We start from the raw sequence: 26,542 nt of genomic DNA on the forward strand, positions 1-26,542 counted from the left end.
TGTAAACACAGACATGGTCGCTTAAGATGGCAGTCAGGCATGGTGAGCGGTTTCCACAGCGCAAGCAAACCGAATGCGACATGAGACAGACGACTGACTGACTAATTCAAAGAGGAAACGTTCCATTTATGATACACAAGACAAGTCCCAAATTGCCTTCAGTAAATCATGAGCAATACAATGACATCGTCGAAAACAGTCAGGTGATGCTAAACAGTCACAGGTTAGCTGCCCTACTTTACAATATAGAGTAAAACCCCTCTCAGCTTCCCACAATCAACTGATTACCTCACAAATCATGTCCAGACGTGACTCAAGCTGCGCAGGTAAGATCATGTTGCATAACTAACATGCCTACAGTCACAGTCTGTCATCTCACTCAACGGATCTGACACAAACCAACAGTGGGAACACACACTGTCTGTGAGGAGGAAGTTGGAACATCACCACCACTGCAGCCTGAATGCCCAGGACTCGGAGACTCGGAATCGAGAGCGTCAAAAACAAAAACCACAAAACAAGAGTCTTGAGGAATTAACAATGATGATATGGCCAAACAACATAGAGTTTTGAATTTAGAGAAACAGAAGCAGCGTCAGATCTTTTCTTCCGTTTTGTGACGTACACCAGTACAAAGGCTTATTCGGGGAGGAATCAAAATCTAGGGAAGTGAATTGGTTGTAATAATCGGTTGTTGGCTAGATGTGGGAGTTGCACTCAAAAATGGAGGCAGATGAATGTGAGTTTTAATGGGGTGGGTTTAAACAGACTAACGCGACACTTTTCAAATAAAAACGTTTTGGACATTCATTTACACGACAGCGGTGTTTTAGGGGCCTGAAAACAAACTTTTGAAAACGGGTTTCAAAGCGCAAGTTTTTGAAACCGATACTGTTCTTGTCTCCGAGTAAACTACAAAAACGGTGACGTCATGCGCATGCATGATACGTGTTCAGTCTATAGGTGTGTTAGTGTTTCTTTACAAAATGACATCGCCAACTACTGGCCAGGCATGAAAAATACAGCGTTTTTAGTCGTTTTCATGAATCCGTGTGAATGGGAATAGTTTTGACAAGGTTTTCGAACGCAATACACTTAGGATGTGTGTCCACCAAAGCGTTTTTCCACGCACCTGGCGTATGTTTTCAATTGTTTTCAAAAGGAGCGCCACAGTTTTTAAACGCCATGAGCGTAATGAGGAGGGGCTGAGCGTTTTTTTCACTGGTCGTTTTTACTGGTCGCTGGGAGTTGAAAAATTTTCAACTTCGGATAAAACGCAGCACTCATCACTGTCACTTTTTACCCAGCCGTCCAATCACAGTGGAGGAGGGGCGGGATTAAACCACACTGACCAACTGTCACAACATTCTATCTGTACAAGGACATTAACCAACAGAGCTAACCGAACAAAATGGGTGAAAAGTACATTTTTAGTATGAAACAAATTATCTGCGAAAGCAGTTACAATATATTGTGCTGCGGATATTCTGTATCATAGCAACGTTACGTCTAAACGGAAAAAGGCTGCACTGCCAAAATGCTCTCAAGCGCTCAAAGCATTGCGTTTTCAGCTGGCTAAAAACTCTTTGGTGGACACATGGCCTTAAAGGAAAAACTTTTCAGTTTTTAGCACATAGTCATCGTGTAAACATAGCCTAAATGATTGGAGAAGTCCTGCATATCTCACCAAGAGTAAAGTCTGTCGTTTTTAGATCTATTTAACATGGATTTAGGAAACAGAGGGTGAGTTCATATATCATGCTAACTTTAAGCTTTATTTAACATCATTATATCAGAAACATGAGAAAAAAAGTGCAAACTTAGTAATTATTCATTAATCATAATGAGAATGGTCTTCATTTGATTGCATAAATGGGTGCTGGTCACAATACACTTTTCGTTCCATTCACTTCCATTCATACGCATCTGAATGTAGAAGACCGGAAATGCAAGCTCATGTGAAGAATTTTCGAATTTCACTGTGTTGAAAGTTTGGTTCTGCAAATTCATATCATGTAAAGACAGGACCAAAACAAGATTGATATGTCATGGCGTGAACACTTATCTGAATTAAAAGAGCAAAAGCAGGAAAGTGGAGCAGCCTGTGTTTTTACATTTTGAATGCATTTTCATTTGCTAAATGTTGAATATCACGACCACTGCAGCCAGTGACTGAAGAAATTTTGCAAGGCCAAAGTCTAGTGTGACCAGTCTAAAATCAAATTAATATAAATTGTATCTTATCTCAACCTTCATACTTTCACATTTATCAATGTTCGTCAAAATTACGCTGGCAAAATCCAGTCATTCTGACAGGAATCCGAGATATCTGGAGTTAAAAAAGCTCTCTACTCAGATTTCATCAACTTTCAAGTTGGTCATCTGAATTTGCCGCACCGACCAACAGAACGCTGCTCGTCTTGAAAGTGACTTATGTGTGAGCTGTCCTTCATACATCGCTACACTATTGAGAAAAGCCAACTGACCTTTTTGCATGTGAAATTTAGCTAACCTGACCGCTCCTCAAGTCTTGCCAGATTTAGAAATTTGATGATTGTACTTTATTCCACCTGCCGGCCCTTGTACGTTAACAATTCTCGGTTTAAGTCCAGCAGGTTTTAGGGGCCAGTGATTTTTCCTGCGGTTGGGAAAGGAGAACTGAAAGTACCCATCAAGCAGAGCAACCATAAAGGAACTCAGCATTCAGACCACTCAGTGTAGCCCAGAGCGCCCAGGATCCAGAGCAGCCCGGCTCTGTCCACCCAGTCAGAGGATGTGTGTCACACTCACAGAGAAATGATCTCAAACACAGAAAACAAAAGACAGAAGCTGCAAATTCAACACAATACGTGCACATGTTTGGCACGGAAACATCTTGATAGTATATCATTATCATATAATGGCGGGGACAAGAAGTGAAGCTGTCTGCAATGCACACATTGCCATTTTAATAGGCCTCATACAGAATAGGGCATTTCATTCGAATGAATAGCAGAAACTCAATGTGTATCAGTTTAAAATACCCAGCTATAATTTCACTAAGACAAAAAAAAGAAAAAAAGGATGACGCAAAAACTGCTCACGGTAGGCTATACAGTGCGAAATTATTCCCATAAACACTGTCGAGCAGTCACATTTGACATTAAAATGAATGCTTAAAGGTGACTTATGTCTATTGAATATGCTGTTTTAGTATTATTCACACAATAATACCGCATAACCAGGGATAAAACACGAATTGTGTATTAATAAAAGCTATCTTCTAGCTTTATTATTTCATCAGATGCTCGAGGACAAACAGTCAGTGCTGCAGCTTTGTCTTTAAAAATCATTTATAAAATATTTGTATTATTCCTAACAAACATATCTCGAAAATACATCCAATACAAATTTTCTAATATCAATAATAAAACATTTCGTACATCTCTAATCAGTTTTTTTTTCTCGGTCAGGTGCATGAATAACAGCTCCCATATTCCCCCTCCATCGTTAATGGCGAGATGCTGAACATATTTTGCCCATTGTAAGTCAAAACATCTTACTGCACTCAATCTCTCCACTCACCCGCAGAGCAGACAGGTCGATCTCATCCAGACTCCTCGCAGGAGAGTCACTCGCCATGATTATCTGTTATATTCAACAATATAATGCCCGAAATATCATGAATACAGACGCCGAGCTGATCCGTGTAATACACCAAACAGGCTGGATTGACTTCAATCGGACCAGATGAAGCTCCCGGATGGTGCGAAGTCACCGTTCTTCACGATTCCGGGTATAAAACGCCGAATTAGGCGCTATATGGCCGCATATGAAGGACACATCTCGTGCTGGTACCGATGATCTGCTGTTGCACGAGTCCAAAGCACCAGCGCGCACGAGTGGACGTGAATCAGGGCTCGGCAAGGCGTGAAGGCGTGTCAATCACTGGGGTTCCTAGGGCGTGGTCAGGGCAAGGGGCGGGGCCAAACTCACAGTAGTTACACGGACACTTGAAAATAAAGATAAAAGGTATGAGTTAAGATAATATACTGTAAAAAAATAAATAAATAAATAAATAAATAAAAAAGATAGGTAAAGATGCTTCACAAATTGGACAATTAAAAAGGGGGTGTAGTTTATTTTATAGAACAAAACGTAAAATGTAATTGTAACTATAGAACCACTACTTTTTTTGGTTTTAGAAAAGGCATTGTTGTTGTTGTTATTATTGTCTTTGTATGAATGTGTTGAGCAACTTATGATGTGTAAGACCAGTCAGAAACAGGAAGCCACATTTCAGACAGTGAGATAGTGAGCCACAAACAACACACTTCCTCTCACCTTCCGTTTATGTAAGCAGCGCGATTTATAAAACTCCTCCTCCCCCCACACCACCTTCCTTTAGCTTGTCTTGGCAGAAAACATCCTCTCATGACACACTCAGTCTGTCAAAGGCTGTCCCATTGAATGTTATGAGCTTGGCTACATCTATCTATCTATCTATCTATCTATCTATCTATCTATCTATCTATCTATCTATCTATCTATCTATCTATCTATCTATCTATCTACTGTATGTCTGTCTGTCTATTGATTTACAAATGAATGAAATAGTACTACAGTGAACAGTGCTCCATCTAGCGGTGGAAGTTTTAAATAATTTAGTCACACAACAGACTGAATGGGGATATTAATTATTCTAAAGGCATTTTTGTGCTGGATGGGGAAAGTTATACAGGAAGCATGTATTTGCCTTACAGGAACATAGTCTTGAAACCTACCCTGTGTCTTTTTGAAGCTTTTCCCTCAACATCTTGTTTGTAAAAAAATCATGTTTCCCCAGAGTGAATCCCTGCCTGAATTCGGCTAGTGTGTGAAGCCTCCCTTGCGTAATAGCTTTCATCTTATCAGCACAGACTGTGTTATGTGTGTGCTACATTTCGTTCATTCCTCTTCGGATTTTGCCACAGAACGGCTTTGTTCCTCAGTGACTTTTGCTTGTAAAAACAGGCCATTTTTTGTGTTTGAAAACCTGCTTGGGTTCTTGCGCATCTGTTGCAACAACACTATTAGCATTAGCATTGCCTGTGAGAAAATGTTTAGCGCTGACAATGCAGTCAGTCCCATTTCCAGTCCCAGTGGTTTGTGCAATAGCCTGCCTTTATGATAAGATCCTTTGTATTTGTGTGGCTTAGCCTGATCACATTTCATGCCTTAAAACCAGATTTGCTCCCATTCATCATTGTCGCTGTTGTTTAGAATTTGTCTGAAGATTTGAGGAAAAGGGTGTTTTTCTTTCTTCCCCTGTCTAATGGACAATGAATTAACTAAAAGTGTTAGCAGAACAAAATCACAATCACAATGGTACACATATCATTATAGACTTGACAAGCATATGTTCTGGGATATTTATTAGGAGTGAAACCCGTGGTGGTTATGTAACATTTGTTTCCCCTGTGGATTCCTGTGAAGAATAAAGTAGAATGATCAGGCCTAAATAGGTTATTTAAAGAGCCTTGTGTTGAATGTAGAAAATAGAGCAAAAATATAAGGATGTTATTAAAGATAATAATATTTAATACAAAAAATCGTTTTATTTAAATGAAATGTAATGTATTTTGATATACTTTAAAAATAATAATAATGTTTTTGAGATGGTGGTGGTTGATCATGAATGTTTCCATGGCTCTAGGTTTTTAACCATCATCTTTCCATCGACACCCTTTCTGAGGAACCTTTAAATGACCTCAGTGACTCATGCTTGTGTGAACACTGTCTTTCAGAGATTTACAGAAGGAAGCTAAAATATATAAAAACACATGGTCACATTTTTAACATGATAAAGAGATCTCACTTTTTTTTTTTAAATTTTAACAAGAAAGCTTCCTCGCTGGTACACATATCTGAGGGTTTTAGAAACAATGTTCAGACATGCATGAGCTTGTGCATAGGACGACATGCCTTTGTAGTAATCCTGGCCTTTATCTGTCTTTCTCATTTCTTTTCCATCAGACAGAAGTGACACTTTGTGTTTGGGCTTGTTCTCGAAAATAACAGGCTAAAGGCAAACTTTAGGCTAGAAGATTTACATGCTGAAATGGCAGCTACCTTATTATCAATTTGACATTAAAATGTATCATTTGAATGCGTTATCAAGAGGCATCCAAAGTCACTCATCAGGTTTTATAGCTTTATAACTGTACTGATGTGTTTCTCCAATGTGACGCCCCGTAAAGTGATCTGTGTGCACTGTGGGAGAGGTAGGTCAAAGGTCAGGAGATTGTATCAGGGACTGTTGCTCAGCTGTAGCTCATAGACCACAGTCTGCAGGGAACGTAACAGCTGTACATATCTCAAAGAAACAAATGTACACACCACACACCCCCACACAGACTACTCAGACAGTAAGACAGTGTTCACACATTCAGTCATTATCAGACACCCCAGAGAGAAAGAGAGACACACACAACAGACATAATGTTTCAATTCATCTACAGATAGATAATATAGACAGAAAAACAGAGACATATGAGAGAAGATAGACCGACACAGACAAATGGACAAACAAATATGCAAGACAGACAAATCCATCTGCAGACCAGATTCACCTCAGTAGTGTGAAAATCATTGTTTAATTATATGTAGAACACCAATTCACATATTTCATTAACATTCCAACACACATAATTTGTGTTTTTGATGATAAATATTTTGTGCAAAACTGCAATTCAAGGGGAAAAATTGTAAAAAGACAAGAGGAAAATAAGATAGAAAGAGAATAGAAATCAGCTCCTGAACTACAATTAAAGTGCAGATACACAGTCAACAGTGCAGACATTTAAATGCTTGGCTAACAACTGTTAGAGGTTACTTGCTGCATATTTTTAATACGAACACACACGCTGTGATCTTTACAGTGACGTAAATCAAATGTTTGTAGTTGATTCAGTGCTTCTAAATGAAATGAATTAACATCGACATGTCCATTTAGAACGATTAGTAAACTTCTTTAGAGCTTCAGGCATAACATGTTTTTAAAGTATACTGTACTATATGGACAAATAATTGGAATAAATCTGAATACTAGTCTGTATTCTTATGAAACCAACTCAATTTGGTCATAATGGACAAATGCTTTGGTCAATTTTAGTTCATACCTAGCATCAAGTGCACAGTAAACAAAGAAGGCCACCAAAACTTGTCAATTTAATGGATCATGTCCACTATTCACAGACCCATAAATTACCTTGAAATACAGTACATAAGGGACACTTTATATAGAGAAATAAGAAACGTTACACAAACATAGTTGGCACTTACATGCAGAGAATAATACATATTCAGTGCGTGTTACAGGGCACAAAACCATTCACTAATGACGATGAACAAGAATCAATATGTTAGCGTCCAATCAGGGGTCCAAGGTCACCAAAAACGTCCATTTCATCATCTTGTATAGGACTTGTAAGGATATTTCCTAAAAAATAATATTAGTTTAAGTTGCATAGTGTCAGAAAACATAAAACAATTAAGTTTCGAACCGGGACGAAACAAACCAGTCTGATGTCCTTAATTCTAGGCGCGTAAACAACTAATGGCTGACTCTCCCCCAGATCTCCTTTTCGGTCTCAGAAGAGTCCGTTTTATAAGAAAGATGAAGTCATTCCTGGTACATCTGCTAGATTTGCAGTTTATTTTAAGCTTGGTAATGTTGACGGGTTCTCTCACGTCCATACGTCCATAGGCACCATGGCTTCTTTTGATCCGATGGGTGGCAGAAGGTTCTGCTCGCTGAGGAACTGGAGAGGGAACTGGACCAGGAAGCCCCGAATCTTCTTCAGCTCCTCTTGAGCACGGGCAGGGTCTTCCTTCTCCAAACCAGGCTTTGAGAGGTAGCCATCCAACTCCAGAATTGCCCGAACATCGCTGGATGGCAAGCAGCGGAAAACCTGGAGGAGATGGAGAAGTTTAGGTAGGTAGATCAGATAGATAGATGGATAGACAGACAAATGGTTATGCAGATTAAAATAGACAGACAAATGTGTATACAGATAGATAGATAGATAGATATTTTTATATAGCATGTTAACATTAGCAAAAACGCACAGTTTTTGTGTCTGTCCCTTTAAATGCAAATGAGCTGCTGCTCCTGGCACAGAGGGCGGAGCTACAACAGCTTGTGTCCTTTTACCTCACACAGACATGCACTGAAAATTTCAAAAATGTTTAGCCTTTTATGTTCAAAATGGAGTCTCAAGAGACTCAAGAAGTGACCATGTAGAATGCAACAGGACATTTCTGAATAGTTAGTTGATGAATTTAGGTAGCTTACGTGTAGTTTCCGGGGGCGGGGTGTATGTAAATTTACATTAATTTGAGGTTTAGTGATCACTAACTCGGGAGGAATGTTTATTGTATGTTTGTTGTAGTTCTTAAAAAGCAATTTCTTTAAAAGAAAAGACCTCCCTTTGCTTTGAACTTTGAGCATTGTAACTTTGCAGATGTTGTTTATGCCCAAAAATCAACCTTACACACTAACTAAAGTTAGAAAAGTGAAATCATAATCAACCACCCCTTTAAACATCTGAAGAAGAAGAAGACATTTTGTGTGTATAGTTTAAGCTGACCTTCTGGTAGATGGTTGCATTCCGTGCAGCTGTGGTCATCCACACGTCCTTATAAAACTGGTCACTGATAGGGTCCGTCACGTCAATGCTGGGGTCAGTGTTGGCACCTAGAATCATCCTATTGATTTCAAAGGAAGTAGAAGACATGTTTGGACCTTATTTGCATGTGTCTAAAAATGCTAAATGCAGTAAACAGACTTGAAGAGTCCTGAACCTGAAACACTCCAGCCGAATACTCAATCCGAAGCGTCCAGCCTGATACTCCTGACCGTCCATGACTGACTTCACAGTGTGGATATCCTCGTAAATGACTGCCACCTCACTGTCTCTTTTACCAAGCATGCTCCGGTCATTGATATTGGCAGAACCTGATGGATGAAATATGGATTTTTGATTATTATGATTGCATTAAACATTTAAATGATTGACATTTACAATGCAATATTACATCTTAACAATAGGAGGAGCCATTGCTATTTTTTAAAAATATTTTTATCTTGCATTATGACAGCATCAGTTTCATGATTGCTGTATCATTCCTATTAGCACATGTGCATAGATGATACAGTCATTATGTGCTTTCCTGTTTGCAACTTTCTATTTTTACTCACCAATGATGACGGTGTTGTCGTCGGCAATAAGCATCTTGCTGTGCACATATATCAGTTCAGTCACTAGCTTTCCCTCCAGCTCAGCGTGGGTCCTCAGACCCCCAAATGAGATGTAATTCATCCACTGATCCCCCACTGCAGAGACAGAGAAAGCAAATGTTTTTTTCTTTTTCTGGTTTCGTTTGATATTTACACAGTTTAAAGGAATAGTTCAGCCAACAATGAAAATTCTGTCATCATTGACATTTACCCACCCTCAATGGCTTTTACTTCTGTGGAACATCCAGAACATACAGTTTTTGTCCACACAATGCAAGTCAATGGGGTCCAAAAACAACACTGAATGGAAATTCATTTTTCAAACTAACTTCTTTTGTTCCACAGATTAAAATTAAAATAATAAAAACAGAAATAAAACAAAATGTAAAAAAAACCCCACATCTAATTTTCATTTAGTTAAATTTAATGCACAAAGAAACTAAGAAAGAAATATATTTTATAGTACAAAAACAATAATAGTTTCTCAATGATCCTAAACACTGGTTTGGAGTGTCAAATGACAGGAAAACGTAATTATTCAACATCCATTTTTTGTATGCTTGCTTATATCGATAAATATGGATTAATATCAGTAAAAACAGCCACAAGACCAAACTTACTAATACTATTTTACACTGTTTTTAAAGCATAACTACAATAATAAGGAATTTTGCAACTTCATACAATTATAATTCCTTCCATTAATAGTAGCGGTAATCAAAAAGGTGTCACGATTATCACAGGTGCAAAGGTTTAGTTTGAATAAAACAAGCTGAATCTGAAAATAAAAAAAATGTTTAAAGTCATATAATGTTAGTTAATCTTGACTCTGACTGGTTTTCTCTGTATTTATTCTGTCCATTTGCTTTGTGCCAACTTGGGACTTTTTGGCATGTATTTTGACACCCCTAACATTCAAGCCACTTTAGGAGCTCAATGGAGGCAAAAGAAACACTTCCTTCCTCTGTACATCAGTAACACCAGCGGATATAGTTTCAGATTTCAGCTACAGTTTAATCTCTATATATATATTAAAAAAATGTGTGTATATTTTTTGTATTTTCTCAAGCAGTTTCATTTGAGGAGGAGGAGGATATGCAGTTACACAGCACATAAACTCTAACTGCATCTATAACAGCGCCAGACCAATTATGCACCCAGAATCAAGCGATATGTATCTGTATCCGTGTTCGGGACACTGCGGGAACGCTCTGATCCAGTGAAGCTGCAACAAAACACCAACAACTTGCTGGATAATTCAGGCACAAAGAGAAACTTCACTCCTTTCTCTCTCATGGTGAGTTAATAGATGCAGGCCGAATGATTGTGACACTGCAATGTGCCTGACTGCAAGTAGATGTTGCATGATAAAAACACACAGAGCTACTTCACTTTCTGCTACAGTACTTCACAACAAGGTCTTTTGCAACAAACCATTGAGAGTTTGTCTTGTACTATGAATTTACAACCACAAGAGGGTGCTGTCGTGCTTTAATGCTCTTAAGAGGGTTAGTTCACCTTTAAGATGCACTGTGTAATTTTTCTATGGATCTATTGACAGAAATGCAATATAAGATCCATAACTGTGTGTTCAGTGGTGTATAAAGACCTTACTCAATGAACCGTAATGTTTTTATTACCTTAGAATGAGACATTTTTATCTACATAACCACGGGCATCCCCTTCTATGAAGTTCGACATATTGTGACGTCATCTTTTTACTTTAGCCGAACGCGAACAAACAGCGCCACAGAGAGTGTTGCGTCAGTCACTACCTTGAAAGAGAAGCCGCAGAAAGCTAGAAGCTAGCCATAGACTCTGTGAGTAGTGACTTTTCCCTTGTCAGTGGTGTAAAATATGTAGTTGGATTGTTTCATGTAACTTAAGTTCTTCTCCATCGCTGTGTTGTGGCTTTGACAATCAGCTGATTAGCACCATTGACCATAAAACAGTAACGTTACAGGAGTCACCAACCCGTCGATCGCGTAGACAAGTCGATCTTGGAAGCATTTTAAGTCGATTGCAAAGAGTTTTCAAAACCAGAGAAAAAAAAACAACATTATTATTTAATTTGTGTGTAGTAATTGGTGTGTGTAGGGGATGCGGAGGCACGCGCACTGTTACAATCACGTCATTTTTGCCACGCGCACCTTTGCGCTCATGCGGACGCATCGAGTATAAACAATGCTTTACGTTTTAACCAGCTCAGCAACAGCCCATATTAGCCAGCTAAACTTTCACTAGCCTGTTAGAAAAAATATGTAGTTGGATAGTTTTATGTGGTTCTTCTCCCTCGCTGTATTATGGGGTGAAATGTGCTGGTTACGTTTGTGAGACAATCAGCTGATTACTATTATTATATTGGTAACACTTTACAATAAGGTTCGTTAGTTAATATTAGTTAACTACATTAGTTAATAATATGAACTAATAATGAATAGCACATATACAGCATTTGTTAATCTTTGTTAATGTTATTTTCAACATTTACTAATACTTGATTAAAATCTTGCTAACATTAATTAATGCACCGTGAACTAACATGAACAAATGATGAACAGCTGTATTTTCATGAACTAACATTAACAAAGATGAACAAATGCAGTAACAAATGTATTGCTCATGGTTAGTGCATGTTAGTAAATACATTAACTAATGTTAACAAATGAACCTTATTGTAAAGTGTTACCATTATATTATATATTAAGACCCTCGATCCTCAACTGACTATGGCTTTGTAAACTATATTTATGATGTGGTTTATAATGGACTGTGTAGATGACGTAACTACACTACACCGTCTGACTAAAAAAGAGCATCTTATTCCAATGAAGGGCATTATGACAGAATATATTTTCAAAAAAGAGAGATGTAACAAACTTGCTTGACGGAATGATTTATTATAGTCTATTTCAATGTAGTTTTGGGATGGAAGGCCTAAAGCCTTCAGTTTATAGGTAAGAGGTTAGCATAGCAGGAAATACTTGTTTTGTTGCTCTTGTCTGTTGGAGTCTGCTTGCTCCACTCCTTTGAGACTGAAACCCATCAAACAAATCAACAAAGCCATTAATGTTTTTAAAACTATGTAGACGGAAAACCACACAGTTCTGTGAGTGCCTGCACTGCATTGGTCTACCACAGAACTTCACAGAACCCCCAGGAAGAACATCTGGTTAGGGTAATGAAACGGGTCAGATCTTCTGAAGAATTACGGACACACCCTGTACAGATTAAACATTGATGGGTGTATACTGTATATATATATATATATCTGTGTACTCACTTTCTTTCTTCAGCTGTGAGATAATGGAGAAGTCTCCTCTTATCATGGTCCTGCACAAACATGAGAGTATTAAAAAAAAAAATGGCACAATAATTTGAGAGATGACTGAAATAAATAAATTCCTCCAATGGACCACTCCCTGTTTATATGATAAATGATAACTTCCAGCAAGAATAATATATAACTGTTTTATAGGTAAATTTAAGAATGGATTGGATTCAATATAATCAAAGCTTTATCGCAAACATTTGAGGAATTATTTGGTCAATTACCACAGAAAATTTTGAAAAAAGTGGTATAGAAGTATAGGAAAAACATTGTACGTAACATAAGATGTAGAATAATTTACTTACCTTGTGTGTGTAGTTATATATATAATATACTGTATATACTTACCAAGACTAATATTTTTTTAATCAAAATACTGACAAAAAAATAATAATATTGAGTAAAAACAATAATATTGTGAAATAACAACTGTTTTCTATTTTAATATATTTTGAAATTTAAAATTTTATATATTTTGAAATGATTGAAATTTAGCAAATTTATTTCTATGACAGCTGAATTTTCAGCATCATTACTCAGTCTTCAGTGTCACATGATCCTTCAGAAGTCATTCTAATATGCTGATAGGGTACTAAAAAAAATCAATTCTTCTGCTTAATTTCTTTTCTTTAGAATGCTTTGATGAAAATGTTTTTTTTTCTAATTTCAATTTCTATACTGTCACTTTTGATCAACTGCATCCTTTACTGAATGAAGTATTTTATTGTTTGTATGTATGCATATAAAGGATTTTAATATTTAGTGTTACCTGTAATTGAAGTGCATGACTGCCTGTATGGCACTGCCCCCACCAGTGTTGATATCCCCCTCAAATCCAGGAAGCAGTGGTGTCACCACATACACACGGTACTTTTTACCCTCCCTGTGAACCACACAGAAAGAACACAAGATTACTTGTCACATTTGAAATAAGAGAGATCAATATGTTTTGCCAACGTATGGCCTTATATATTCTTCTTATCACAGCTGGCTATTCATTTACAAATGAAAAATACATTTTTGTCTTTAAACAAACATTGTGTCTGTCCTATTGATTTACACGTGATTCATTAAAGAAATAATGTATCTGTGTGTGTTATAGGTGTGTGGACATATTGTACAAAAGATAGGGGAAGGACTGGGTAAAAGACATTGACAGCAGCTCACCGATATGCTTTTATGATCCTCTTGGCGATGGCATCTCCAATTTTATTGTGAACGACTTTGTTGTCGGCGCAGCTTATGAAGAACTGGTTCTGAAAGAGCAAATGAATAACATTAGATCAATGAAATGCTGCTTTAGGACATCCTGAATGATATATATATATATATAAGCCACAGTCTCTGTGGTTAGCAACCAATACATCAACATTGATTCTAATAGTTAGGGATAATATGAACAAACAGAAAATAAAATCATTGCGTCACACACCTCTATGTAGATATAGTGTTTACTGTTTTCAATTGCATTGACATAGGCTGTATGAATCGACTCCTCGTGGTATTTTATACCTGCTGACCAGTCTGAGGCGGATCGTAACACCTGAGCAAAAAGAGAATTAGTACTATGAAAGCTGTACATGGTCTGTATGAGGTCTAATGGAAATATTATTATTTATATAAAATTTTACCTGGACATTAGTCTGGGTGCAGCCAGGGACCTGATACTTGATCTCATTTGCAGTAGTGTGAGATTTAGGAAGGAGGTACGGGTACGACAGGGATCTGTATTTGGGCTTCATGATCTGGCAATGCAAATACAAACATACTGTATTCAAAGCCATGTTTATGACATTAGCCAACGTTGGGAAGACATTAAATACTTTTGGGAAGTTGAAATATCTTGTGGCGTGGCATGTGAAACAATTAAAACTAATTCCTTTTAATGTATTATTATACTTTTAAAATTATTTTAATCACACACACACACACACACACACACACACATTGGCCACTTAAAAAAAATATACGCATTCCTTTGGCATTTATATACATTTTATCTTGACTATACAGAATACTTTGGGAGAAGGCATGAAGAGATAAGGCACTAAGACATGCCAATATTGATTTCCTCACCTTTGTGAAATTCCAGCGCTGAATAAAATGGCGTGCAACATCTCTGGCTGCTTTCCCATGAACCACTGAGGCAATATCATGCCAAGGCATTCTGGGAGTTATGTGCCTGTCAATAAAATCTGCAAAAAGAGCATATTGCAGAAATAAATGTACATAATATGAATGCTTAAAATGTATTTTATAGTAATTTATTTGTATGTATTATTGTATTTATATTTTAAATACATTAAATGCTTTAATCTTCAGAAAAATGATTCACCATCAAAAGGTTTATCCAACTGGATCCAGTCCTTATGCACAAAGTTGCAGTAATCTTTGCCGTGCCAGAACCGGGTGTTCCCCATCAGGCCAATAACGTCCGCTTGCAGATCCTGTGCAGCTTCAGCCTCTGATAAGAGTGACGGACAAAAAAAAAAAAAAAAAAAAAAAAAAAATCGCATCCAAGAGTAAAATTAGTTTTTCATAAAATCATGTAAAATCAAAAACCACACCCAAAACAACTTTGAACGAAGCAATCCATGCTTTCACACTGCTGAGTTACTACCGCATCAGTCCAAAATAAATAATACACATGCTTGGAATCTGCAAGCATTGGATATTCTGCATCTTACTCATCTGGAAGAGTCTGCAAGAATACAATCTGACTGTTGAAACACAGCAATCCACACGGTGTTTTGAGAGGTTGCCCGTTTGACATGGATGATATTTAACTTCTAATAAAATAGTTTTTTTCAACTAAATGTTCGGGCAAGCTCTCATAGAGTGCACACCCGAGACGTCTCACCCAAGCCTGATTCTTACTCACCACTTGGGCACAAGCAGGAGGGCATGGACACCCTCAGCTCAATACATTTAAGAGGGATCAAATTTTGGTGGCTGCAAATGCTATTAGAATAACCTAAAGAAAAGGAGGCATCTTCACAACCTGGACAACCCAAAAACATTTGAACACAAGTATAGATTCCAGACAAAAATTTTCATGAGCACAAGTTGGAAGCTGTTGCAACAACGCGTTTTAATATCACATCTAATCCTCAATCTGCAGGTTTCACACACAAGGCTTAAACTAGTCCCAGTCTAAAATGCATGTTTGAGCTGTTTTAACTGAAAGCAACTTGCACTGACATATCTTAAAACATGTCAGTGACCTTGTTTTGTCTTAAGATGCACACCAGTAATGTTTTTAACCTTCAAATAGTCTTCGTTTCCTGTTTACACTTCTGGACTTCGGGGTCTATACGACCCCAACAATTGATTGAGTAATTGTACAAAAAATACACATTTTTAATCATACAAATAATATATCCTTTTTTTGTTTACTCCTCATCTATTTATTAATGCTGTGTTTTTGGAGATATAAAGTACTTTTGTATCCATATACCACACAATTCCTCAACTACACCATTAGCTTGCATATGATATATTATTTTTTTATGATACATTGCATTTATGCTCTAGTACTAGGCCTTCACTTCTGTGTAAAAAAAATCAGATTTTTTTGACACACAAAGAAAATATATATATACAATTTTTTTCACATTTCCCATTCATTTCAATGTGGGGTCATATTGACATTGATTGAAATTAAATTATTTTTTTACATACCTTCAGAACAACCGAATCAAGCCTAGTTTTTGTGTGTGTGTATAGATAGATAATGTATGAAAAGTCACAAAATCTTATTCCACTGAGATGAAGGGAACCTTTTTTTTATTAAGTAAAAGTCGATTGGGGTTGTATAGATCCCATAACCCGATTGAGGGCTACGGCACGTTCAAAAAAGCTACTTAAAGCCTAACCCTGGCTTAATCTACACCCAGTTTGTGTATCTTAACTAAAACTAATGATTCATATTTATCTGCACTCATGGTAAATACTGTAAATCATTGCATAGTCAGTCATATGAAAGCGCTGCCAAAAGGCATTACAAAATCAGCTGTGAAGTGTGATAACAGCTGAATGTGGGAGTTTGGGTCAGTAACGTGTCACTAGTCGGCATTCGCGAGCGTTCCAGAGACGGGGGCGTACTCACTTTCTTCTGAGCTCTCGGCACTGCTCACGCTGTCTGTAGGTGCCAGCCCGTGTTTCTGCAGGTGTCTACGGATGCTGAAACGGGTCTTCTTGGTCTTCCCCTGTCCTTTTAGTTTCGGCTGGTCCACTGTGTCGACAGGTAAACTTTTGCCGTTAATGTGCACCCCGCTGGGCCCGTTTGATGGAGCAGCCATAGCAGGAGAGGCTTCAGAAGCATTCTGTGACAAATAATAAGTTAAGTTCAAAATAAGTATATCCGCCATATCAGATCTGCCTCCATTTAGTTAGCAACGCCCCACTTCCTATGATCTTATCAATTCCCTGCAGACAAAATCAAGTCCCGCTCTAGAAGTCGTTTCACTAAGACGCATGTCTCAATGTGGAAGATAAGACTATAGAAGATTCCGTTTCATGCTAATAAGAATAAAATAAACGAAACTAAAATGGAAATTAAATAAATACTATAATAGTAAATAAATAATACTAAAGCAACGCTGTATGTCATAAAACATTAGAATCTAAGATCCAAACCTCTGCAGACACAGGAAGAGTCCTGGTGACACTTCCTATGTCGGTCAGCCGATGCTCCCGATCATCCCAGCGTCCATACGCCAAGTCAATTCCTCCCACGAATGCCACCGATTGGTCAATGACTATAATCTTCTCATGATGCGCCCATAGGTACACGGAAGAGGATACGTGGTCAGGGTGCCTCATTACCTGAGAAGAAAATAAGTTTGTTATTGGCGAGTCTTTCCTTCTCTTTGTTTCTTTGAGGTGGCGCAGAGGTTAAAGATCGCAAAATGGATGCAAAAGTGACAAAAACCACAAACTGTGATTAATCATGTTGCCAGTGGTGACAGTCAGGAAACTTTCCATATACAGCGTGTGAGTGCAATAATGAACATGTGATTTCTGATTCATGAACAAATGACTCGGTTGCTGCAGTTCTTTTTAATGAGTCAATCTGTAAATCATTCAGAGATGTTACTTTATTATTATTATAACATAAATATTATGTCACTTTAGGTTTGTTCATATGACAATGTTTCATTTAAGATGCATATTCACAACAGAGTTTTGTTCAAATAAACTGGTATTAAAAAAACATTCAAATATATATATATATATATATATATATATATATATATATATATAAATGAATCAACTTGGTTTGAGTGACCTGTCAGAACCATAATCAGTATTTTACATTTTTACTTTTATGTTACTTTTCTTTCAAGCAGGCAGAAATATTATTTTTACTTATTTTAATACATTTGTTTTTATAGTCATATTTAAATTGCATAAATACATTCAGCATCACTAAAGCCACAGCATCGATAGGAACTAATTTACATAAAATGCAACTATTTTTACAAGAACGTTTTAATGATTTTCCCATTACTCAATGATTTTCCCATTTCCCAAGATATTATTAATTCCAATGACTTTTCCATGACTAAATATCACAACTGAATTGTGCTTCACATACATATTAAACATCAAACATCATGCTCGAATTGTCCATAATGGTGTTTTTTTTTTGCATTCACATTCCTTATATGTATTAAATAGATTAATCACATTTGACATATACATATATATATATATATATATATATATATATATATATATGATACGATTAATCAATTTGACAGCACAAGTCGATTAATGAATTGGCTTTTTTGTTTTATCTGACCTTGATATTGGGGTGAAGCTGTAGTAGTGTTCGTTTGCTGTATTCACTGTTTATGCCGAGAGCCAGTTCCACCTCCTTGTACAACATCACAAATATCCGCACACCTTTTTGCTGCAAGAACAAACAATTCTTTATGGTCAGTACAGCAAATCCACCAGTCAAAATTAATATATAACCACGAAAACAGAAAACACCGTGGAATGTAAATTATTACATGAGAACAGTGAATGGGAAGGTTTTATTGCTGGTGCAGTAAAGCCACAGACAGATCTATGGCGTTTCACTGCAGCTATGGGTTGGGCCGGATTAACTCACCGCTAGCCGTTTCAAAATGCAATCGAGTCGCCAGCGGTTGCCCTCGACGACAGGCCTCTTGAGGAAGATCTCAGGGCTAAGCCTGCATTGACACACACACACACACACACACAACCTCATGAGCAGGAGAAGCATTTGTAACATAAAATATGCATAAACGTCTAGTCTAACATCTCACTGTCACTTACATAATTTCAAATGTATTAAGCCAGTGAAAAAAGTAGACACACACACACACACACTGGAATCTCACACTTGCAGGATGACTGAGTGATGCTGTAACACAGCACCAGGCATCTGTCTGATGAAGGTAACAGATCTGTTTGGCCATTGCTCCCAGCTGGAGGTGCCCTCTGAGAGGGTGCACACAAAGTATACAACTATCTTTCTTTCCTTTTCTTTTTTCTACTACCTTCCTTTGGGCTTTTCTCTCAGTTCATGACCTTACTGTTATGACAGGTCAAATGTATAAGCAATACATCTCATCCATCTGTTGTGTTGAGAACGTGACAGGCAACAATAAATTGTGATAGTCACTTGTTTCAATTTGGAGCAATAAGCTTCCATAGTAGGGCTGTGAAACGATTAATCGTGATTAATCACATCCAAAATAAAAGTTTGTGTTTACATAATATATGTGTGTGTGTAGTGTGTATAATTATTTTGTATATATAAATACACACACATGCATGTATATATTTAAGAAATATTTGCATGTATATACTTTATATATATTTATACAAAATTAATATTATACATATATAAATAGAAATATTTGTTTTATTAATAACACATTGTTCTTAAATATATACATGCATATGTGGTATTTATATATACAAAATAATTATACACACTACACACACGCATATATTATATAAACACAATCTTTTATTTTGGATGCGATTAATTAAGATTAATCGTTTCACAGCCCCAATCATACGTGATTACTGGAAAAGAATTTGAATTTGAATTTTTTTTTATTAAATACAAAAAGATAATTAAAAATAAAATTCAATAACTTAGTTCATTAATAAATAATCAATAATAAATGTTTAAATACATTGAAGAAGAAAAAAAACAATTAAACAACTATATAAAAAAAAAAACTTTGTTGAGCATAAATTAAATAATTTCTTAAAAAGTCATGATAAAATATATTATTACTTTTTTCAATGACTTTTCCATGCCTGGAAATTGCAATAACCATCTCATGTTGAAAATTATATTTCTCATTATTAATGAAATTTCACTGGTTTAAAATTGTGCTCCACATGCAAAATATCAAATATGTGTAATGTTGTAGTTTCTCAAGTACATTCCCTTTCTATTTGGACAGATAAAGCACTTGTTGTGTGACGCATGGTTAGAACATTGATATCCTAAAGTAAAGTCAGTATATCCCTCTAAAAGAAAAAAACCCCTCTTAGAAATGCAGTCCATTTCCTGCTGCCTTCCTAGAACTGGGCAATGTTTGATTCTCTCAGAATATCACAGAGGAAACATTAACCAATGCGGTTCACCTGATCTGTGTGTGCATTATTTCTAAAATGAATCAATAGTACCCAAAGAAAAGAGGAATGTATGGGAAGGCCTATATCTCAACATACCACCAGTCAGTGATAAAGATCTCCTCCTCTGCCTCTTCCAGTGCATTTGCCACATCCTCCATGTACTGCTTCCCATTCACATACCTGAAACACACACACCCAATCAGTCAAATCAATGGGTAAGCCCGCAAACTCACACCCTCGCTGATTCTCAACCTTAATTACACAATTTTCATTATTCAGGGAACAAGCTTGCTAATAGGGCTTAATGCTGCAACAATGAACAACAAATCATCTGCTCAGACCAGCAGTGAAGCTGCTGCCCCAGATATCTCGCTTCTCCACAGGGTCAAAAGAGGATGGAGTCTATGGTTACACTTTCCCTCTCATTCTCTCAAGTTACTCTTGTTAAACAGGCTTCACCTGAAGACACAGCATCAGACGGCTAAAGCTTTCACATGTTTATCTGTTCTAGAAAACCTGAGAGATGAGACGTTTGATTATTGATATTTTCTGGATAGTTAATAAATACATCAACTGAAAATTTTGAGAAAAGTTGAGAATTAAATAATAACATGATTGACTACTAATATAATAAAGCTTTAGTTTTATTTTTTTTACTCAAATTATCTTAATTATAAATTATATTATAATCACTAATATAGTAAAATTCAATATTATATTATTTTTCATAAATAAATAAATAAATAATGTAATATAATCTAAATTAATAAATGTACAATATAATATAATAGCCAATACCATTTTTTTTTTTTAAACTAAAGCTAAAAGTTAGCTTGGTAAACCCAAATTATTTATTTAAGAAATAAATAAATAATCACTAATATAATAAATCACTGACATAATATAATACAGTAAAATAGCTGATATAATTTAAGCTAAAGTTAGCTTTAGTTTGCTTAGTAAACCCAAATTAATATTTTGTATTATATTATTTTCAATAAATAAATACTAACATAATATCTGCATAAATGAATGAATGTAAATAAAATATATTATAATGTAATATACAATAATAACTAATATAATGTAATATAAAACTAAAGCTAAAAGTTAGTTTAGTTTGCTTAGTAAACCCAAATGGTTATTTTTTCAATAAATAATACTATCAATAATGAAATATAATACATGATATAACTAAAGCTAAAAGTTTTAAAATGACTTCTTTGCCTAGTTGAACTTTCTGTGTAAAAGTTGTTGCCACAGGGCAAAGGCTTTGATGGGAGGTTGCCAGGGTGTTTCTAGGTGGTTGATTATTGGCCAAAAGTGCCCACCGCTAAGCATCTATGATATGATCTTTTCAGACATCGGATCAATGTAAAAAGCCATAATTACCATTTAGATGGGATGTTCTTCTGTTCATTGGCAAAGGAACCATACCGGTGATCCTTAAGAAAATTGCTGCCATACTTGCGCACAAATTCATCAATTGCCTGTCCCCACCAGCGGGCGTGACGGTAACTTGTGAACTTCAGCACCAGAGTCCTTCAAGAAGCAGAAAGCGCTTTCATTTCATCAAATATTGATGGTGCATGTCAACTGCATTTTGCCTTAATGACCATGAGAGCCTCAGTTCACACACCTGGACAGACTGTCTATGCGGACACCGTGCTTTGTCTCAGTCTCTTTAGTGTCCATTTTAATGCCGAACGCCTTATCCATCAGCAGGACGAATGAGATGGCACCTGTGTCTGGCTTCATGAGGAGTAGGGAGGAGTCCTTCACCACCATCCAACTGGAAAGACCAACAGTAAGACATTATAAGATGAGATTTTCCATTTTTCCTCATTTTTAACCAAGGTGATTGTTTTGTGAACCTATGCAAGCTGAAAATGAAAGACACTGACCGTTTGGACCAGCGGTAGCACATTTTGCTGTGGCCACAGCAGTTCAGTCCAGGAATACGGTGACCCCCTGACCTTTTGAGAACCATACCCTCCCTGGGAAGGAAACAAGGATCAATTACACAAAAAAATGCAAGAATATATTTATAAATAATAATTTAAACATTTTTAGCTAATAAACAAAGAGCCCTTACAAGCCTTTTGGTCCCAAATCATGAATGAAGGACAGCTGACTCACATCAATAAATTCCATCTATGGAAGAAAAAAAAGATTTGTTAATGTAAAAAAAACGACATACCTACTGAAATAAAATATTATAATCCAAATATATACATACTGTTGCATGGTAGTTTCTATACATTGGCATTTTAAGCAGCTTATTCAAGTAGTCTTCAAGTTGTCTCTGTGAAGAAAAGCACAATGTTCAGACACAAATCATCTGAACATGTTAGCAGTGTTCCACTGAAACAGGAAACTGACTTTTCGACTAGAGACTTGCTCTTCCCTGGCCAGTTCTTCGCCTCCACTCCGGGGTAGACTTGGCATGTGCCGTTCAAGGTTCCGGTTTATGGTGTGCCTTCGCTCCGTGTGACTATTTCAAAGACAGATATTAGACAAAGAGATATTAAGATTACCAGAAGATGGCAAACACACTGCATAAAGTCAACATGTAGACCAGTAGAGTTCATGACTCAATTGCTGCCCCATAGGCATGATGAGACATTGGTCCCTTTTGCACAGTAATCCCAGCAAATTACCAGAATGACTTTACCGGTAAATACACAAATATGCTCTTCACAAAAGCAATGGTGATATGACTTTTTACCGGTAAGAGACCATTCACACATCAGCACCAAAATACCAGTAAATTCTGTGATGTCAGTCATTCAAGTGCATGAGGAGAATCTCTTTAGTTTCACTATCTGTTCAATTTGACAACTTTTTTTTACTTCTGCGTGACAGGTGTAAGACGATGATCACACATATTATCCAACTGCAGAGCTGCCGCGCTTATGATTAGAAAAAGCTGCAAGATGAGGCACAATGGTCAAAGATGTCCAACTAGCACATATTTACATATAAAATGTTTTGTGAAGCTTGTAAACAGTGCGGAGTAACTGCATCATCTCCGTAAGAACTTCATGATTGGCTCAAAGCAGATTTTTTTTACATCAGCCCATGCATGCTCATAACGGTATTCTTTATTCTTTGTTTACACACAGCATCATACCGGTAATTTACTGGTAATGTTATTGAAGCTTATATCCAAAGTGACTTACAATTGCTATATATGTCAGAGGTCGCACGCCTCTGGAGCAACTAGGGGTTAAGTGTCTTGCTCAGGACAGTGGATTCGAACCCAGGTGTGTGAACCCTTTTCAAATATACCAGTAAATTGGTTCTGGCAATTTACTGGTATATTTGAAAAGGGTTCACACATGGGGCCAGATTTATTAACAATTTGCACCAGTGCAAACCCTCTTTTGGCATTATAAAACTAATGTCAGGATTTACTAAAAACACACAATGAAAAATTAGCACTGAAAAGGCGTGGACAGTTATTTTTGCGGCTGATCTTATTGCATATGCATTTATTTAATGCCCCAAAAAAGCATGTCTTAACCCATTTGTGATGCTAGATTGCGTTGGTCATTATAGAAATGATCCGGCTGTGTCTGTGTTCCTTAATTTGCACGTTGTCACTAGTCAGTATATCATGCGAATCTCCAGAAATTTCCACTCCCACCATTTTTGGAATTATGCTCTCGCGCTAATTTGTCCTTTTTAGTAAATGAGACCAATTATCTAATTTACCAATAATTTCCCTGAAAAGACTATACGTGTCAAAGTTGGCTACTGATACATCCTTTTGTTGGAGTAATATTTGCACTTAAGTTTAGGGGAATAAAACATGATTATTTATACAATACAATTCAAAAGTTTGGGGTCAGTACAATTTTTTTTTCAAGAAATTAATAATTGTATTCAGCAAGAATGCATTAAATTGATCAAAGACATGTATAATGTTACAAAAAGACTTTATCCTAAGAATACTGCATCATGGTTTCCACAAACATATTAAGCAGCACAACTTTTTTCGACATTTATAATAGTAAAGAATGTTTCTTGAGCACCAAATCAGCATATTAGAAAGATTTCTGAAGGATCATGTGACACTGAAGACTGAAGTAAGGATGCTGAAAATTCAGCTTTGCATCACAGGAATAAATAACATTTTACAAGTTGTAATAATATTTTACAATATTACTATTTTTACTGTACTTTTGACCCCAAGCATATAAAACAATATTATATTATATAGTATATAAAAAATATAAATATACTATTTTCAAATGTAACATAATATACTCAAATTAAGTGCATGTAATTATTAACATATTCATATAAACATTATAAATAAATAATTTATATAATTATAATAAAATGTATGATCAGGTCACCTGCGGGTGGGCAATGGAATTCTGAGGAAGGTCTTGTAGGCACGGAGTTCCCTGTGAAGCTCCATAAAATGTTTCTCCTTCCTCTTTACCAACCAGGTGAAGTTTCCGTGCCTCATCTCGATCTTAAACAAAGCCGGAAGCGCCTGGAGACAAGACCAGCCATCAGGGATAGTTCACCCAAAAATTAAAACCACAATACACTTCTGTCATCATTTACTCACTTTCATGTCCTTCCAAACCTAAATGCTTTTTGGAACATGGACCACTTTTATGGTGTCTTTTTGGACCTTAAAAGATATGGTCTTAACAGTCATTGTATGGAAGGAGCTTTCTTTAAAATGAAAATTAGAACATTTGGGTTTGAAACAACATGGAGAGTATTCCTTTAAGACTTCAGCATTTACTACATCCAAAACATGAGTGATGAGTGTTTGTCATTATTTTTCTGAAAAACAATTTTGCATGTGCTAAGTATTTCCAGATATGGTGTCCAAATCTCCAGGGCAACATGTAAATTGCTCTGGCAACCTTTAAATCTCCCGGGAAACAAATATACCTCGTCAGCCCACATACTAACACTTCATGAGAGGGAACAGGAGTGGGAGATCTCACCTTAGAGACGCTTCTCTGGGTCGTGAGGTTGAAGCGATCCTGGGCAGAAGTGAAGCGTTCCACCTCCAGGATTTTGGCGGTGATGGGAAGCGCAGTAAGAAACACGCGTGCCCCGGTCTCTTTAAAGCCTGTTGTTTTATACACAGCTGAGAAGGGGATGCGGTTTTCTGTGGACAAAATACTTCAAATGAATATATGACAGACACACTAGTGTTCAAAAGTTGGGGTCAGTAAGAAAGTGTACTGTATCTTCTTCTCGCCAAGGCTGCATTTATTTGATCAAAGGTACAGTAAAAACAGAAATATTGTGAAATATTATTCTCTATTTTTATATACTTTCGAATGTAATTTACATGTCACATGATCAGATTGTTTTCTGATCTTTGGTGCTCACTGCTCAAGAAACATTTCTTAGTATTATCAATGTTGAGACAGTTGTGCTGCCTCATTTTTTTGTGGAAGCCATGATTTTCAGGATTCCTTTATGAATAAAACGTTTATATTTGATATTTAATTTTTTATAAATTATTGTACAAGTATTTAACATCAGTTTCGATCAATTTAAAGCATAGTTTCTGAATAAATATATTAAGATTTAAAAAAATTCTTCCTGATTCTTAGATCTTACTGGCCTCCAAATGGCAGTGTATATGAATATTATCTTCATATAACTTGTTTGTCTCCTCTGTTGGGATTATGTTTGTGATTTTATGTGGTTCTTTGTTTCTGTTACCTGTACTATTGGGATCCCGGCCATCAAACTCCTCAAACTCCCCATCGCCGATGTCAAGTTCTCGTGTGTCCAAGTTCTCCATGATATCGGTCATATCATTGGCCACCAGATGCAGGGTGCTAACCGTGGGTTCTTGCTGTCGCAGCATGGCTAACAATCAGCCTGCTGGCCAGGGCGCTCCTTTAAGACACACATCACATTTTTAGCATAGGAAATTAGGAAGTATTAAAACTGTGTTTGCTCCTGACAAAAAAAAAAGCCATAAAACATATATTGAATGGAATGAAAAATGATAGGTTAGGGTTAGGGTTCAAACACTGTATCCACAATAGGGAATGTCCATCAAACGAGTGTGTGTGTGGTTTCTTTGATGTGTTTGGGGGTTGAGGAGGAGGAGGAATGTTTTTAGAAAAACTTATTCAGCACTGAAACAGGAGACAAGTCTGTGCTGAGTGTATAAAGTTGAAAACTAAATCGGGGACAACAGACAACAGTCTGCAACCTCCATCCTGTTCCTCTTTCCTCCTAATTGGTCACAAATAGGTTCGGGAAGCATAACGACATCACATACAAAACCAAAAATCCCTCTTTTGTCCAGACACACTGCATGC

General features: G+C 36.6%; 2 protein-coding genes across 14 annotated transcripts in view; both read right to left on the bottom strand.

The window, feature by feature from the left end:
• The window catches only part of tnikb (TRAF2 and NCK interacting kinase b), a 59,285-nt gene extending 55,361 nt beyond the window's left edge, over positions 1 to 3,924 (bottom strand). For 7 of the 12 annotated variants that reach the window (XM_039684584.2, XM_089125888.1, XM_089125887.1 and 4 more), the window contains exon 1: positions 3,565 to 3,923. In XM_039684584.2, the coding sequence (XP_039540518.1) occupies positions 3,565 to 3,621 (57 nt within the window). In that variant the 5' untranslated portion in view covers positions 3,622 to 3,923. Of the gene's footprint in view, positions 1 to 3,564 lie in introns of all 12 variants that reach the window. The other 5 variants (XM_089125883.1, XM_089125881.1, XM_089125884.1 and 2 more) reach the window with 1 other exon arrangement.
• A 2,782-nt stretch (positions 3,925 to 6,706) lies between these two features.
• pld1b (phospholipase D1b) overlaps positions 6,707 to 26,542 on the bottom strand; it is a 28,943-nt gene continuing 9,107 nt past the window's right edge. For both annotated transcript variants that reach the window (XM_039684788.2, XM_039684787.2), the window contains exons 2-26: positions 25,932 to 26,111; positions 25,199 to 25,365; positions 24,587 to 24,729; positions 22,605 to 22,716; positions 22,462 to 22,527; positions 22,318 to 22,376; positions 22,127 to 22,219; positions 21,862 to 22,014; positions 21,615 to 21,764; positions 20,319 to 20,402; positions 18,712 to 18,793; positions 18,397 to 18,507; positions 17,229 to 17,417; positions 16,699 to 16,915; positions 14,926 to 15,054; positions 14,667 to 14,785; positions 14,222 to 14,335; positions 14,023 to 14,133; positions 13,758 to 13,846; positions 13,360 to 13,473; positions 12,543 to 12,592; positions 9,221 to 9,355; positions 8,824 to 8,977; positions 8,610 to 8,727; positions 6,707 to 7,931 (exon numbers count right to left, since the gene is read on the bottom strand). In XM_039684788.2, coding sequence (XP_039540722.2) covers positions 7,707 to 7,931; positions 8,610 to 8,727; positions 8,824 to 8,977; positions 9,221 to 9,355; positions 12,543 to 12,592; positions 13,360 to 13,473; positions 13,758 to 13,846; positions 14,023 to 14,133; positions 14,222 to 14,335; positions 14,667 to 14,785; positions 14,926 to 15,054; positions 16,699 to 16,915; positions 17,229 to 17,417; positions 18,397 to 18,507; positions 18,712 to 18,793; positions 20,319 to 20,402; positions 21,615 to 21,764; positions 21,862 to 22,014; positions 22,127 to 22,219; positions 22,318 to 22,376; positions 22,462 to 22,527; positions 22,605 to 22,716; positions 24,587 to 24,729; positions 25,199 to 25,365; positions 25,932 to 26,079 — 3,132 coding nt within the window. In that variant the 5' untranslated portion in view covers positions 26,080 to 26,111 and the 3' untranslated portion in view covers positions 6,707 to 7,706. The remainder of the gene's footprint in view (positions 7,932 to 8,609; positions 8,728 to 8,823; positions 8,978 to 9,220; positions 9,356 to 12,542; positions 12,593 to 13,359; positions 13,474 to 13,757; positions 13,847 to 14,022; positions 14,134 to 14,221; positions 14,336 to 14,666; positions 14,786 to 14,925; positions 15,055 to 16,698; positions 16,916 to 17,228; positions 17,418 to 18,396; positions 18,508 to 18,711; positions 18,794 to 20,318; positions 20,403 to 21,614; positions 21,765 to 21,861; positions 22,015 to 22,126; positions 22,220 to 22,317; positions 22,377 to 22,461; positions 22,528 to 22,604; positions 22,717 to 24,586; positions 24,730 to 25,198; positions 25,366 to 25,931; positions 26,112 to 26,542) is intronic.

This window comes from Pimephales promelas, chromosome 22 (genome assembly GCF_988280905.1).
Source record: "Pimephales promelas chromosome 22, fPimPro1.hap1.1, whole genome shotgun sequence".
NCBI classification, from domain to species: Eukaryota; Metazoa; Chordata; class Actinopteri; order Cypriniformes; family Leuciscidae; genus Pimephales; species Pimephales promelas.